The sequence below is a fragment of the Ovis aries genome, chromosome 5 (genome assembly GCF_016772045.2).
Source record: "Ovis aries strain OAR_USU_Benz2616 breed Rambouillet chromosome 5, ARS-UI_Ramb_v3.0, whole genome shotgun sequence".
NCBI classification, from domain to species: Eukaryota; Metazoa; Chordata; class Mammalia; order Artiodactyla; family Bovidae; genus Ovis; species Ovis aries.
Genome location: NC_056058.1, coordinates 59819450 through 59836214, shown reverse-complemented (window position 1 = coordinate 59836214; position 16765 = coordinate 59819450). Strand labels below are relative to the sequence as shown.

Sequence of the window (16765 nt, the reverse complement as noted above, 5' to 3'; positions counted from 1 at the left end):
AGAATACTGGAGGGGGTTATCATTCCCTTCTCCAGGGGATCTCTCCAATCCAGGGATTGAACGTGGGTCCTCTGCATTACAGGCAGATTCTTTACTGTCTGAGCTACCAGGGAAGCCCTCAAGGTCTATGGGATGATATAATATAGTCTAATATGTCATTGGAGTCCCAGACGGAGAAAAAACTGAGCAGAATATTTAAAGAAATAACTGTTAATTTTAAAAATACAATGAAGGACAACAAATCACAAATGTGTGAAGCTCAGATAAACCCAAGCACTTTCCTATACAGGAAAAAATAGACCATATGATCAAGCAATCCCAATCCACATGCAAAATGAAAACCTATGTCTGTACAACAACCTGTATGTGAATGTTTATAATGCCTTTATTTGTATTCACTGAAATCTGGATAACTCAAATGTTCATTAATTAGCAAATGTGTGTGTGTTTTAACCCCAAATACATCCATACAGTGAAATTCTAGGCAATAAAAAGGTACAAATTACTGGTATATGTAACAACATGGATGAATTTCAAATACAGTATGCCAAGTTCAGTTCAGTTAGTCATGTACAACTCTTTGCGACCCATGAACCACAGCATGCCAGCCCTCCCTGTCCATCACCAACTCCCGGAGTTCACCTAAACCCATGTCCATTGAGTCGGTGATGCCATCCAACCATCTCATCCTCTGTCATTCCCTTCTCCTACTGCCCTCAGTCTTTCCCAGCATCAGGGTCTTTTCAAATGAGTCAGCTCTTTGCATCAGGTCGCCAAAGTATAGGAGTTTCAGCTTCAACATCAGTCCTTCCAGTGAACACCCAGGACTGATCTCCTTTAGGATGGACTGGTTGGATCTCCTTGCAGTCCAGGGAACTCTCAAGAGTCTTCTCCAACACTACAGTTTAAAAGCATCAATTCTGCGCTCAGCTTGCTTTATTGTCCAACTCTACATCCATACATGACTACTGGAAAAACCATAGCCTTGACTAGACAGACCTTTGTTGACAAAGTAATGTCTCTGCTTTTTAACATGCTGTCTAGGTTGGTCATAAATTTCCTTCCAAGAAGTAAGCGTCTTTTAATTTCATGGCTGCAATCACCATCTGCAAGAGAAGTCAAACCCAAAATAATAGTTGTTCCAAAAATGATTTAACAATACACATGTTGATCCATAAGGCTTTTCATTTAAGAAGTTGGAAAAAAGTACTGTTGTCTTTGGATTTCTGGCTTCACCGTTTTTTAGCTACACGACCAGAAGCAAGTTCATCTCTCTAAACCTCGGTTTCCTTCTATAAACGAGGTACAGTCACACTTGCCTAGAGGGCAGTGGTTGCCAGGAAAGTGCAGGACATCCTCCTAAATTTCACTTTCAGAAAAACGAGTCATTACTTAGCGTAAGCATGTTTGGAACAAATTTATACTAAAATAACTCGTTGTTTATCTGAAATTCAAATTTTACTAGACGTTCTGTTTTTGCTACATCTGGCAACCCTATAGCGGGCTTACTGTGGGAATTAAATGAGATAGTCACCGCAAGACGTTCCCCCCACTTTTTGGCATAATAAGCGCTCACTGGGGTCGACGCTGTTTTAATTCCAGGCCCTCGTTCATTCTAGTTCCTTTATTCTTTCACTCAATTTTTAAATAAACCAGTTGAACTTGTGACTCTTCATTCCTGGCTGTCACCACTGGAAGGAAGTAACTAGAGGCCACTTGTCAAGAAATTCCAAGCGAGCGATGCCATTACACAAGGTGCCGCCCTCAAGGGCGCGCAAGACGCGTAAATAAGACGTCGACGTGCCGAGAGGCAGCCGCGGGGCCTGACGGGATTGTGGCGGTCCTCTCCCAACTCGGAAGCTGCGGCTGCCTCCAGACGCTCTCAAGATGGCGACCTCTCTAGGTTCCAACACCTACAACAGGCAAAATTGGGAGGATGCGGTGAGTGAGCCTGCCGGAGGAGAACAGAAAGAGGCAGCGAAGTCAGGCCTCCAGCGGGCGGGCAGGGACGTGGCTGCGGTGCGGCCGAGGGAATTCCAAGAAGAAGCCAGCACCGCGGCCTAACTCAGCTACGGCTGAAGGCTGGAGGGCGGCCCTCCTGCGGGCTTGGATGGAGGGGGTTTAGCCAGGGTCTGGGACCAGCTCCCTTTCTGTGTCTACTCCCTCCACTCTTTTCGAGCGGGTCTTTACTCCCGCCGCCTCCCGGAAGTGCATACAGCGCCCGCTCCCGCGACCCGGCCCGTGCTGGACCACGGGTTCCCCCTGTTCCCCAGCCTCGCTCCTCGCCCCCTCCCCCGCGCCGCACGACAGTGGCTGAGACGGCAAGGCCTTTGGAGCTTGGCGTTCAACCAGCTTTCCCATTTTCACCAGGACTTCCCTATTCTGTGCCAGACGTGTCTTGGAGAAAACCCATATATCCGAATGGTGAGTGATTGAGTGTAAAACGGGACCTACTGTATGTATTCTGTCAATGTTTTGGTACTCGCACACTGTCGGTCATGTATTTCTCTTAGCCACGAAGAAGTAATGATGCTTCTTTACTAACCCGAAGTGTAGGAAGAATTTGCAAAGGACTGTCATGTTCTCTCACTTTGGAACTCGGCGACAGTCTGTGATCTAGGAGTCATAATAATAGTTAATCGGAGAAGGCAATGGCACCCCACTCCAGTACCCTTGCCTGGCGGAATCCCATGGATGGAGGAGCCTGGTGGGCTGCAGTCCATGGGGTCGCTAAGAGTCGGACACGACTGAGCGACTTCACTTTCACTTTTCACTTTCATGCATTGGAGAAGGAAATGGCAACCCACTCCAGTATTCTTGCCTGGAGACTTCCAGGGACAGGGGAGCCTGGTGGGCTGCCGTCTATGGGGTCACACAGAGTCGGACACGACTGATGCGACTTGGCGGCAGCAGCAGCAGGTCTGTTAACCAGAGGCAAAGAAAGTTTATTTCTTTTCAATACAGCAAGTAAGGTGTGGAGCTGGCATTTAAGTTCAGATATTCTGACTCCAGGGACCTCAACAAATTAGAAGGAGAACCAGGACTGAACTCAAGTACCTTTTGGCCTCCACACCTTATAATGTGTTTAGTGTAAGGTACTTTCTCTCCTTATAAATAAGAGTAAAATTAGCAGCAGTTTATATTTAATAATTGGGGCTGTGTTGTGATCAATCTCAGAGATATTGATTTATTATATAAGAGGACCATCACAGGATGAGGCTGTAGTAGTTACCTCTGACTAAACTTTGGAAAATGGACCGGCCCTGGCTGCATCCTCTGTGCTTTAGGCACTGTGGAAACCATTAGGAAATTGTTCTTGGGAGAAAACTTGGGAGCCAGAGGTGAATCTTAAGAATTGTGGTTGTGGAAAGGTACATACTTACTCCATGTTAGATCCATAAAATTCTTAAGAGGTCATAGTTTGTATGTGATTAGATTATATCCCAGCCCCTTCCTTGCCCTCCCCAAAAAGGGTAGGGTCCCATTTCCCTATCCTACCCCTTAAGATGCCAGGGATTTCCAGATACTTTTCTTGTATCCTATGTGGAAAAGACTCTGATGCTGGGAGGGATTGGGGGCAGGAGGAAAAGAGGACGACAGAGGATGAGATGGCTGGATGGCATCACCGACTCGATGGACGTGAGTTTGAGTGAACTCGGGGAATTGGTGATGGACAGGGAGGCCTGGAGTGCTGCGATTCATGGGGTCGCAAAGAGTTGGACACGACTGAGCAACTGAACTGAACTGAACTCAACTGATGTAGAGAAGGAGCAGGCATCAGCTTTTTTCCCCTGTGTCTGTAACTCCTCTATTTTTTCTATTTCAGACCAAAGAAAAGTATGGGAAGGAATGCAAAGTAAGTGTGTTAAAGAGTAATGATTTAGTTTTATTTTCCTTTTTTCTTCAACTCCCTGAGGTTTGAAGTTCTTTATAAAAGTGAGTGTGACACTGTGCATTCATGTATCATTTATGTACTCTTTGGCTGTTAACTACTTAGGGTAGGAGTAAGAAAATGAGCCACTTAATGCAAGGATTCTGAACTTGATGTCTGTGGTTGGTCTTTGAACCCCCTGGGATTGCATATACCAAATGTTCTGTGATTATGCCTATGACCATTTTTAAGCTGAGGGGGAAGGTCATAGATAGAAGATTTTTAAAGAAGCATAGGACACTCCCTACTCACCTCATAAAAGATTAAGAATTACATTGTTAATGCTGGTGACCTCTAGAGTGGGAGGACTTTGATTTTTGAGTATTTAAACTACTGAAGAAGACTGTTGTGAAGGATTGAAACGTCAGATCCTGTTTAGCCTAGATGATTGCTAAGATCTCCTCTAAACCCTAGATTTGGGGATCCTTTCTTTGAATCCCCTGCTGTTACTAAATCTCCTGGATTAATTGTCCAGATCTGGACTGTTAACACTCTGTGGCTTTATCTTGTGTTCCAGATCTGTGCCAGGCCATTCACAGTGTTTCGCTGGTGCCCTGGGGTCCGCATGCGTTTCAAGAAGACTGAAGTGTGCCAGACCTGCAGTAAACTGAAGAATGTCTGTCAGACCTGCCTCTTAGACCTCGAATATGGTATGTTTGACTTGTCCCATAGTTCTGAAAGTGTGCCAGTGCTCTAAACAGCAGAGCAGTCTTCCTGTCTCTGGTTCTGACCCACTTTGAAATGTCTGTGGTGCTCTGCTTTTCCCAAGTAGGAAAGAACCATACTAGGTTATTCTAGAGTTCTGAACAACAATAGTGATTTTAAGAAAGGTTGGTAATGAATCAACCCAACTATACTAAATACTGTATTATACAGAAGGGAGGTTTAAGGCCTTCTGTATACCTTTGTAGCCAAGGTAAGTTAGAAGCATTGTTGCTGTGACAGGTAATTTCTTTGCCTTGGACTCCTGTCTAGATCCAGAACATTTTTTCCACAATCCCTACCAAAGTTCAGGCTAATTTGCTTTGGGTTTTTGTATCAACTGTGTTGTTAGGACTGATACACTGTATTGCTACTGTTTCAGAGTAACTGCTTTTGGGAGTGACTTTTTAACTGCAGGTGACTTTCTGTTTTTCAGAAAAACATCCTTTCAGCAAGTTTCTACTATACAATAAAATGAAAAAGGAAAATTTAAGTTTATTTATATTAAGTTCAGAAAATTAACTCTGCTAATCAGAAGCCTCGTCACATACTGTGTAATATTATTTGTATGTTTGTTAAGGGAGTGTTCTAGTTCTGCAGTACAGTGATCCTTACATGACTATGACTATTCAGAGGATCTGTGGGACAGGGCTGAAAATAATACACTTTTTACATTTGTTTTAAATCATGATATAGTAAAAGCTAGATGTGTTATTAATTGCAGGTCAAATCTGACTACAGTAAGAGCTTGTCCATCTAAAATAAAATATTTAAACATTCATTTCATGGAAACTTAGGAATTTGGATAATTTCTTAGAATGCTCTGTAGTAGTATTAGCTTGACAGTGCTACAGATTCTAAATTAAAATAAAGCTTCTATTACCAAATAAAGTGGAGAAAGGAAGAATGATGTTATATTATTCTGTCTACATACTCAGTTTGGATATGGTTTTAAATGTTATCTTGAGTTTTTTCTTCCTTTCCTTTGTTCTAGGTTTGCCCATCCAGGTTCGTGATGCAGGATTGTCTTTTAAGGATGACATGCCAAAGTCCGACGTCAACAAAGAGTACTACACACAGAATATGGAGAGAGAGGTGTGTTGCCACTTGCTTGATATAGTTTTATATTTGATGAAAGAATCCTACGGGATTGACATAGTCTGCGTAATTTACCTTCGGAATGTGTCATTCCTCTGTAGATTTCCAACTCTGATGGAACGCGGCCAGTTGGCATGTTGGGGAAAGCCACATCCACCAGTGACATGCTGCTCAAACTGGCCCGGACCACACCCTACTACAAAAGGAATCGACCGCACATTTGCTCCTTCTGGGTGAAAGGAGAATGTAAGAGAGGAGAGGAGTGTCCATACAGGCAAGAGCTGAAGTGCTTTTTCAGTGTTTGCTTTCAGATGACCCGTTATCTATGAAAGGGGAGGTGCTAGACTAAATTATTTATGCTTCAAAATGGTAAAGTTTATACAGCTAGTGTCATGTATCTTATATCTTAGGAGCAGAGATTGATTGAATTGTTGTTTTTACTTATAATGGAACTTTTACCTATAACCAAGCCTTGGGAGACTAAATTGCTCTGCCGTAAAATAGCAGTGTTGACCTCAGGTTCCTACCTACGCTGTCAGTCTTGGCTTTCATGGTGCGACTGGCTTGGATCTCAGTGTATAGTTGAAATCAGATTAAAGCCAGACTTCTAAAATGTGAGTATGTTTGAGTCAAGACTGCCAGGCATCTGGATTAGGAGTTTTTACCTTGGAGTTGGTAAACCCCACCCCTGACAAAAAATTAGCTCTCCCTATTTCTGGGGTTGGGTCCATAGATTAATCAGACTCTGGATTGGAATGCAAGACCTCAGATACATTAAGAACTGTTGCCCTAGAGAGGGGTAACCATGTTGTGGTTACCTTTGGTTTTGAAGTGAATTGTGTGAGAAGCATTTCTTTCACATTTATCTGTTTGTTGCTTGCTCTGGGTCTTTGTTGCTGTATGTGAACTTTACTTAGAGTGAGTGGGAGCTACTCTTTGTTATGGTGCACAGGCTTCTCGCTGTGGTGGCTTCTCGTTGCAGAGCACAGGCTCTAGGTATTTGGGCTGCAGTAGTTGGGGCACACAGGCCCATTCACTGTGGCTCAAGGGCCCTAGAGCATGTGAGCTCCAGTATTTGTGGTGCACCAGCTTAGTTGCTACACGGCATGTGAAGTCTTGCCCGACCGGGGATTGAACCTGTGTCCCCTACATTGGCAGGCAGACTCCCATCCACTGTACCACCAGAGAAGGCCAAAAAGCATTTGTTTATAAGGAAACCTCCATCCTATGGCCATTTAAGTGACTTTTAGGAGGCTAGCACGTCCTTGTGTGATACAGTAAGTTCCTTGATATTGTTCCTTGATATTAGCTCTGTTTTAATAAGTGTGTTTTGGTATGGCCGTGGTATCTGGTTCAAAAAACATTTCAGGAATCTTTATATAGCTGCTGTTGTTTGGTACCTGTAAAATTTTTTCCTTTGTTTCATCTTTACGCATTGTTCTTTCTTGAACCATAGACATGAAAAACCAACAGATCCGGATGACCCCCTTGCTGATCAGAACATTAAAGACCGATATTATGGAATCAATGACCCTGTGGCAGATAAACTCTTGAAGCGGGCTTCAACAATGCCACGTCTAGACCCACCAGAGGACAAAACTATCACCACACTCTATGTTGGTGGTCTGGGGGATACCATTACTGAGACCGATCTAAGGTTTGTGAATATAATTTTATGAGTTATCTGTACTTTCACCTGCCCTGGAGTAATATTTTTTGGCAGAAACTTGAGAAAACATGATAATTCTGTACCAAGTACGTTTTTTTTTAGTTGCTGTATAGTATCATGCTGACTGGAATTTTTATAAAGTTCTTTATGATGACAGATAATAGTCTTCAACAGTGCTTATTCCATGCTTGCTTAGGGTAATAATTACATGAGATTCTATTTGACGTAATAACCGTTAGAATTTCTAAAGATGTCACACAACCAGGAATGACTAATTACATAGGGGAAAGATTTGCAGTTATTAAAAAAAAAAAAATAGATGGTTTAACTTGTTGATTTTTTTTAAAGAGTTTGGTACTTGGTAATTTTGTGTTATTCGTATATTTTGCTTGGTTACATAAGACATCTGGGCAGATAGTGGTGGAAATTACTTCTTGCAAAGAGTGTGGAGAAGAAACTCTTCCAGGTGTAGAACCTACCCTTGTTAGCCTATCTACATTAAACCTAAGTAAGCTAGACAGTTCCCCAGGGATGGCAGACTTTCTTCCACCTCCTCTTTCTCTTCTTTTTTGCAACCTTAAAACATTTTTTATTTAAACATTCTTGGCTCATCAGCCCTGGGCACAGTACTTTGCTAACCTCTTATCTAGGATTTAACATCCTTAGGGAACCTACTGGAGCCCCCTTTCCTCCATAGGAAAAACCCTGAGATGTTTGATAGCCTTTACTCATTTTTTTTCTTTCCCTTCCTCAGTACACAGTGCCCACAGTAGGGGCAACCACAGTAGGCATAGGGGAGACCACCTACAGGCCACTTGCCTCGTGGTGAATCAGTGAAAGAGTTAATAATCCATATTCAACCTCCTGGGAATGTCTGTGTTGTCAGCTCTCATTTTTCTCTACCTGTATCCCGTTAGGAATCACTTCTACCAGTTTGGAGAGATCCGGACCATCACTGTTGTGCAAAGACAGCAGTGTGCTTTCATCCAGTTCGCTACAAGACAGGCTGCAGAAGTGGCTGCCGAGAAGTCTTTTAATAAGTTGATTGTCAATGGCCGCAGGCTCAACGTGAAATGGGGAAGGTGAGCATGAGACTGTATTAAAATAGCATTGGGACTTCCCTGGCCGGCCAGTGGTTAAGACTCTGTGCTTTCACTACAGGTGGTGTGGGTTCAATCCCTGGTCAGGGAACTAAGATCCCATATGCTGCATGCCACACCAAAAAAGAAAAAGCATTATTGAGATTTTCAAGAAACATTTTCATTATCTGGGGGCTAGTAGGCTTTTGGTGAACAGCCTTAAATCAGTAGGACATTTAAAAAGAATTTTTCATTATGTCTGATGCTCGTTCCTGTGGATATCAGGAAGATATTACTTTGGAAATTTATTCAAGGTTTTCATGTAGTAATCTGATGCTTTGAAGGTTCATGTGTTTTGTGACCAGATATTATAGGCCAAGAATAATACTAGGGCATGCGAGTTTACACATGAATTAAATAGACCTGGATTCTGTCCTTAAAGGCCAATTGTTTAATAAAGAAGAACAGCTAATTTAAGCTTGAAAGTGTTTATTGCATAAGAGAGAGACAGGTAAAATGCTCTGAACGTTCAAAAGTGGAACAAGTTTTTGGCTTGGAACCAGGGAGACCTCTCAGAGCAGCAGCAGGCCTCATAGAGTGCTTCCTGAACACTAGGCTCACCAGTGTTGCTGCCTCCTGTGTCCCCTAAAGCTATTCTAGCAAATTTTGAAACCAAGTCTTTCTGTCTTCAAAATCTTTGCTCCTATCCACTGTGCCCTGTGGCATTTATGAGGAAAAAGTGCGTGCTAAAGAGGAGGCAGGAATGAAGGAGCTCTGTTGGACCAGGAAAGGTGAGAAACAGAGGTTCGAGAGAAGGTGGAACCAAGTGCTGATAGTGTGGCTGTCTGTGTCTCCCAGGTCCCAGGCAGCCAGAGGGAAAGAAAAGGAGAAGGACGGAACCACAGACTCCGGAATCAAGCTCGAGCCCGTTCCAGGGCTCCCAGGAGGTGAGTGCAGATTCTGCCTACCCAGTAGCTCGCCACCTGCAGATACTCATACTGCCCGGACCGTCCTGGAATGTTGGAGGAGACCGGCCTCTGCTCCCAGCAGCTGTATTCTCCAGCAGGACCCCTCAGGATTTCAGGGGAGTGGAAACACTGCTGCACCGTGGTCTTCTGCTCTAACTAGCTGTCTTCTCTTCTCTAGCTCTTCCTCCTCCTCCTGCCGCAGAAGAAGAAGCCTCTGCCAACTACTTCAACCTGCCCCCGAGTGGTCCTCCGGCCGTGGTGAACATTGCCCTGCCACCCCCACCTGGTATTGCCCCGCCCCCACCCCCAGGTAACTTCTTAGGAAGTAGGGAAATGGGTTAGGCCTAACTCAGGGAACTCCTCCTGAATTCTGTCCAGACCCTGTACCGTCATGTCTAACGTATCTAAGCCTTCGGGTCTGCTCCATAGAAGTCTGCAAGTAAACCTGATTGTTGTCATTCCGAATATTTTCATTTTTTACTGGCTTGCTAAGAAGGAAGTCACCAGTTTTCTAAAGATCTAAGTATATGTATCATCAGAATGGGAGTTATTGTGATTACAACGATCTATTACCAGTTTAAGATTTCCCAGGTAGCACTAGTGGTAAAGAACCCGCCTGCCAGTGCAAGAGACATAAAGAGGATCCCTAGGTCAGGAAAATCCCCTGGAGGAGGAAATGGCAACCCACTCCAGTATTGTTGCCTGGGAAGTCCCATGGACAGAAGAGGCTGGCAGGGTACAGTCCATAGCATAACAAAGAGTTGGACAAACTTAAGTTTAAACTTGAACTTAAGTTGTAAAGCAACTTAACATCATCAGTTTGTTCTATATCCTAACTGATGCCCTAGAACATCATTGCTTAAAGGGTAGGCTCTGTGTCATCTGCTTGCAGCAAGATAAGGATTTTGCATCAGAATATAAATTCATTAAGGAAGTCTTTTTTTTTTTCCTTAATCTTTTTATTTATTTATTTGGCTGCACCAGGTCTTAGTTGCCACATGCAGAATCTTAGGTTTTTGTTGCAGTATGAGGGATCTTTACTTGTGGCTTGCAGGATCTTGAGCTGTGGCATGGAACTCTTAGTTGTGGCATGCGGGATCTAGTTCCCTGACCAAAGATGGAACCTGGGCCCCCTGCATTGGGAGTGTGGTGTGCTTAATTGTGTAATGAAGTTACAGTTTGACTCCAGCTCTTTATCTTGTTCGTGACAAGTAGTAAACAGTTCAGGGATCAGCACTGTGTACAGCACTGTCAGTGCCAGCGTGAACTGTGTAAGTAAATCACAAGTAACTGGTTCGCCTGGGCAGAGTTCCCATACTCGCTGGAGTAAGTCCTGGTTTCTGAACAACCTTCATTCTGGTATAAAGCATTGAGATTAACGATGACAGGGTCTTGCCTGATGTCTCCCTCACCTCCCAAATTCTGATCAAATCCTATCTGGTAGGATTGGCATGTTTGAGAGATAGCGAAGACTCAGGTGACATACTAGCAATACCTTGAGACCTATGGAGTTGTTTTTAGCCGTCCTGAGGGGAAAGGTTTCTAAAACCAAAGAAGTCATGCAGGTAGACAATTCCTGAGTGAGTCTTGTGAGCCAGCATTCTCTGAAGCACCATGTCAGTTTGATTTATGTGTAGCTGGTTTGGACCTTAGAAAGATTCATAGTTTGAAAGGTTGTCAAGAGAAGAGCATACCTAACAGATTTGTTTTCTCTCATCTGTAGGTTTTGGGCCACACATGTTCCACCCCATGGGACCACCCCCTCCTTTCATGAGGGCTCCAGGACCAATCCACTATCCTTCTCAGGACCCTCAGAGGATGGGAGCACATGCTGGGAAACACAGCAGCCCCTAGCACTCATCACCACTCTGGGGCTCTACAGAAGAGAGGGCGCTTAAAAATCCTAGTAAATGAATCCCAGAATAAATATATTTTTCCTTCCTTTGTAGTTCCCATGGTAGTGGAATGTATTCAGATGTGGGCAGTTGGAGAACAACAGCCATGATCTCCTCTATGTGTTCTCAAAGGATTGGTGGGCCTGAAATAAGCTGCCATTAACACATCTGGTTACAGCTATAACATTACTAGTAAAACTTAATGCCTCTTCCCCTCATCTGTGTGGGGAACAAGCAACTGGGTGAATTGGAATGTCCAGCGGAGTTGCCATCCCAACCATATGTTCATTTTGTATCTTCTTTTGGCGGGTGGGGGGTGGGAAGTGACCTGCAGTAAGAAAAACAAGCAAACAATTTTTGACCATTTTTATGTCCATTGGATATTTTCCTTTTTATCATCTAAAAAAGATTACTAGTACTAATCATTGTAGTGGCAAGAGTGTGATTTAATGCTTCTAAAGTCACACTCTTGAAAGACAAGTAGAAACAGCACCCAGCACAACCCAGATCTTATCTCTCCTGATTTATTACTAAAGGAATCTGGCTGATAGTTTTATTTCTTCATGCTACCAAAAAGACAAAAATTACTTTTCATTCCTGTCAATCAGATGGAGACACAGATTTCATGGAGCTGTGTATCATTGAAGAAACCTGGTATTTGAGATGAAATTATTTTAAAGAACTTCTGTAAAACACTTCAACAAACTGTGAAAGGAAAAGAATTAAGAGTGTGTTTAAATGGAAGACTTGTGGCCTACGGCTGGAATGTCGATCTTCAGCATTCACCTTTGTGTGACTTCAGCGTCTCATTTTAATTCCCTGCTCTGGGCCAGGGATTCTGTTTGGTCTTAGAATATTTGGAAATAATTGAATTGTAGATGGCAAAAAAAGAAAAATTGATGTTGTGTTGTATTTTTGTTTTAAAAAATTAAAACAGGTCAATTTTCCAAATGTTGTCATAGGTTTATTTCTGTTTTCTTTATCCTTGGTAGCTGAAGTTGAGGTCAGTGGGAGTTAGAAACAAGTTATATATAAAGATATGTTTTTGCTTTAGATATGTTTTTGTTTTGATTCTGATCTTTATCTAGTCTAAAAGACCCAGGCCCTTTTAGTACTTATGTCAAAGATTACTTGTGGGGTTGAAATAAGATAATACACAGAAGGCACTCAACACAGAGCCTGCCATGTGGTTGTGGATACATGCTAGCTTTAAAATGTCATCTTAGTATTATGTAAGTCGTTTTAAAAGGAATCAGGAAAAATTGATCTACAAGCCCATTTTTCTAGAAGCCAATTCCCATGTCACTTTTATCTCAAAAGTATCTACTTATAGAATGAATATACCTCTTTTTACCCCGTTTTAGCTCAAGAATTTTTGTTGTTTTCCTCTAGAGAACTTTATCTTGCCTTTTTTTTTAAGATTTAAAATTAATCTAGAAGCACTTAGACAATTTAATTCTAGTAGTATCAGATGTGAAGCAATGTAGGGATACTTCCAAATATTCTGACACCCTTCTGGTAGGGTTTTTTGTGATGGTGGAGGGAAGGTTACTGTTGAGCGTGTAAGAGATTTTTAGCCAATCTGGTAATGTGAAGCAGTGTTTTCTATCTCCGAATTCAACTATATCTGTATATGTATATATACATATGTAATCTTGACTATGCAATTGTGTATTCCTGCCTTTTTGAGAACATTCTAAATGTTTGTTTACTAGCTGGCTGTGGATAAGTGTTTTTTAAAAAGTATAAGCAAACAAAGTATAAAGTAAGTACTTGATTAGCCTTAAGTAAATCAGAATTATGAGCAATTAGATTTTGGCAAAAACTCAGAGGTGCTTACCAAACTCTGTTTCTTTTTCCTCTAGGGAACGTAGCCAGGGGTTCATTTGGCAAAAAAGTAAATTGCCATTCCTAGACCTTGGCTGTAGAAACGTCTCCCCTACTCAGAGCTATGAACTCTCCCGTTTGCTGGCTGAATGCACAGGAGGAGGATCTCTGGAAGACGGCAGTCACACAATGGGAGGAGGCTGGGTTCCTCTATCACTGCTAAAAGGAGAGCATTGTAAGAGGAATTTTTGTTGCAGTAAGCCATTGAGTCCTGAGGATCTATCTGTAACAGCAGCTAGTGTTCTTCTCATAAAAGATGTCAGATCTGATCACAAGAAAATAAAGAAGGAACTCATTTTTTATTTACAGAGTAATGGAGATTTTTACTTTTTTCAAAATTGAAGCATAGTTGATTTACAGTGTGTTAATTTCTAATGTACAGCAAAGTGACTCAGTTACTCACATGTATACTACTCCACTCCAGTACTCTTGCCTGGAAAATCCCATGGATGGAGGAACCTAGGCTGCAGTCCATGGGGTCGCTAAAGGGTCGGACACGACTGAGCGACTTCACTTTCACTTTTCACTTTCATGCATTGGAGAAGGAAATGGCAACCCACTCCAGTGTTCTTGCCTGGAGAATCCCAGGGACAGGGGAGCCTGGTGGGCTGCCATCTATGGGGTTGCACAGAGTTGGACACGACTGAAGTGACTTAGCAGCAGCAGCAGCATACATACTTTTTAATATTCTTTTCCATTATGGTTTATCCCAGGATGTTGACTATATTTCCCTGTGCTCTACAGTAGGACCTTGTTATCCAGTCTGTATGTGATAGTTTACGTCTACCAACCCCAGACTCCCAGTCTATCCCTCTCCCTCCATTTGGTAACCACAAGTCTGTTCTTTATGTCTGTGAGTCTGTTTCATAGATACGTTGATTCATGCCATATTTTAGATTCCACATGTAAGTGATACGTGATATTTGTCTTTCTGACTTACTTCACTTGGTATAATAACTTCTAGTGGCATTCATGTTGCTACAAACTGCATTGTTCATTCTGTCTTGTGGGTGAATAGTAGTCCATTGCATATATGTACCACATCTTATCCATTTATCTGTTGATACCATTTAGGTTGTTTGTATGTCTTGGCTGCTATTAACATTGGGGCACGTGTATTTTTGAATTACAGTTTTGTTCAGATATGTGCGCAGGAGTGGGATTGCTGGATCAAATGGTAATTCTCGTTTTCTGAGGAACCTCCATAACTGTTTCCGATAGTGGCTGCACCAACTTACGTGCCCACTGACAGTATGAGAGAGTTCTCTTTTCTCCACACCCTCCCCGGCATTTGTTATTTGCAGACTTTTTAGTGATGGCCGTTGTGCCAGATGTGAGGTGGTACCCCATGGCAGTTTTGATGTGCACTTCTCTAATAATTAGTGATATTGAGCATCTTTTTATGTGCCTATCAGCCATCTGTATGTCCTCTTTGGAGAAAGGTCTATTTAGGTCTTCTACCCATTTTTCAGTTGGATTTGTTTGTTGTCGAGTTGTATGGGCTCAACATTGTTTTGGAAATTGAGCCCTTATCAGCCCCATCATTTGCAAATATTTTCCCCTATTCTGTAGGTTGTCTTTTCATTTTGTTTTTATAGTTTCCTTTGCTATGTGAAAGCTTGTAAGTTATTAAGCCATTTTGAGCTTATTTTTGTGCATTGTGTGAGAAGGTATTCTAACTTCATTGATTTACATTCAACTGTCCAATTTTCCCAGCACCACTTGTTGAAGAGACCTTTTTCCCATTTTATATCTTGCCTCCTTTGTTGAAGGTTAATTGTTCGTAGGTGTATGGGTTTATTTCTGGGTTCTCTATTCTGTCCTGTTGATCTGCGTGTCTGTTTTTGTACCAATACAACAGTTTTGATTACTGTAGCTTTGTAGTATTGTCTGAATTCTGGGAGGGTTATACCTCCTGCTTTGCTCTTTTTCCTCAGGATTGCCTAGACAATTCTGAGTCTTTTATGTTTCCATATAAATTTTAGAATTATTTGTTCTAGTTCTGTGAAAAATGTCATGGGTAAGTTGATACAGATCACATTACTGTAGATTGTTATGGGTAGTATGGCCATTTCAACAATATTCTTCTAATCCAAGACCGTGTGATGTCTTTCCATTTGTTTGAATCTTCTCTAATGTCTTTTATTAACATTTTATTTGTTGTTGTTGCTCAGTCACTAAGTCGTATCCCACTTTTGTGACCCCACAGACTGCAGCAAGCAAGGCTCCCCTGTCCTTCACTATCTCACAGAATTTGCCTAAATTCATGTCCACTGAGTCAGTGATCCTATCTAACCATCTCATCTTCTGCAGCCCCCTTTTCCTTTTGCCTTCAGTCTTTCCCAGCTTCAGGGTCTTTTCCACTGAGTTGGCTCTTTGCATCAGGTGGTCAAAGAATTGGAGCTTTGGCATCAGTCCTTCCAATGAATATTCAGGGTTGATTTCCTTAGGACTGACTGGTTTGATCTCCTTGCAGACCACAGGACTCTCAACAGTCTTCTTCCAATTCAAAAGCAAGTCCTCAGCATATAACTCTTTTGCCTCCTTGGTCAGATTTATTCCTAAGTATTTTATTTGGTGTGATTTTAAAAGGTATTCTTTTTATATTCCCTTTCTGATATTTCATTGTAAGTGTAAAGAAATGCAACTGATTTCTATGTTAATCTTGTATCCTGCCACCTTGCTACAGCCATGTCACCTGAATGCCTCAGATCTCTTATCTTGGAAGCTAAGTAGGGTAAGACCTGGTTAGTACTTGGGTGAGAGTAATGGTGATTTAAACAGATTCTGGAGCCAGATTACCTGAGTTCAAATCCTCACTTCAGCACTCCCAGCTCGCATACTACTTGACCTCTGTCTAGTTGTCATAATGCCTTACCTCCTAACCATTCTCACTGCCTGTAGTATTTTGAGCTCCTCCCCTCTTGGAGAAGGCTCAGAAGGTATAGCCTCATGACAGCTGGACAAAGGCAGTAATGGCCCATGGGGCAAACAGTGAATGTTGGAAAGCCAAATCGAAGGTACGTGGGGACCTGAAGTAAATGGAGGTGAAATCAGAGGAGTCTAGGGTGACCCTTCTTCCCTCACCACTAAACCGTCAAGTGTCTGGTTTAGTAAACTGGGTGGAAAGATGCCTTCTCCCGAATAGAGAATGCAGTGGCAATTTCTCAGTCTTTCCTTGTTTTTCATGATCTTGATAGATTTAAAGAGGACTAATTGGTCAAGTATTTTGTAGAATGTCTCTCAGTTTGCATTTGTTCAGACTGGGCTTATGAATTTGGGGGAAATATCACAAGGTGGGGGTGCCCTTCTCATCCGTTTACATCAGGAAGTTGAATATCACTGATGATGTTAACCTTGATCACTTGGTTAAAGTGGTGTCTTTGTAAAGTTACTATGCCTTTTGGAAGCAAGTCAGTAAGTCTAGTCTGTAATGAGTAGGAGGGGAAATAAGTTCCACCTCCTGGAAGGGGTGGTACCTACATGCATTATTTATATGTATTATTTATAAGTCTTTTGTGGGGAAGGAAGATCTG

The 16765-nt window shown here is 42.2% G+C and overlaps 1 protein-coding gene and 1 long non-coding RNA gene across 4 annotated transcripts; one reads left to right on the top strand and one right to left on the bottom strand.

The window, feature by feature from the left end:
* Positions 1–361: 361 nt before the first annotated feature.
* LOC121819723 (uncharacterized) lies at positions 362–1783 on the bottom strand. The gene is made up of 2 exons (XR_006060065.1): positions 1577–1783; positions 362–1106 (listed from the first exon to the last, which is right to left on the bottom strand). It is a non-coding gene; the product is annotated as an uncharacterized LOC121819723 (long non-coding RNA).
* A 91-nt stretch (positions 1784–1874) lies between these two features.
* Positions 1875–13540, top strand: RBM22 (RNA binding motif protein 22). 3 transcript variants are annotated; one of them, XM_027970417.3, is made up of 11 exons: positions 1875–1941; positions 2371–2424; positions 3827–3856; positions 4449–4581; positions 5628–5728; positions 5833–6005; positions 7188–7388; positions 8318–8482; positions 9338–9426; positions 9626–9733; positions 11171–13540. In XM_027970417.3, exons 1-11 carry the CDS (start codon positions 1888–1890, stop codon positions 11299–11301), a joined length of 1239 nt encoding a protein of 412 aa, XP_027826218.1. In that variant the 5' UTR covers positions 1875–1887; the 3' UTR covers positions 11302–13540. The 3 variants fall into 3 exon arrangements, with proteins under 3 accessions (XP_027826218.1, XP_027826217.1, XP_060271906.1); XM_027970416.3 differs by having other exon boundaries at positions 9626–9757; XM_060415923.1 differs by having other exon boundaries at positions 9338–13540.
* The last annotated feature ends 3225 nt before the right edge of the window (positions 13541–16765 follow it).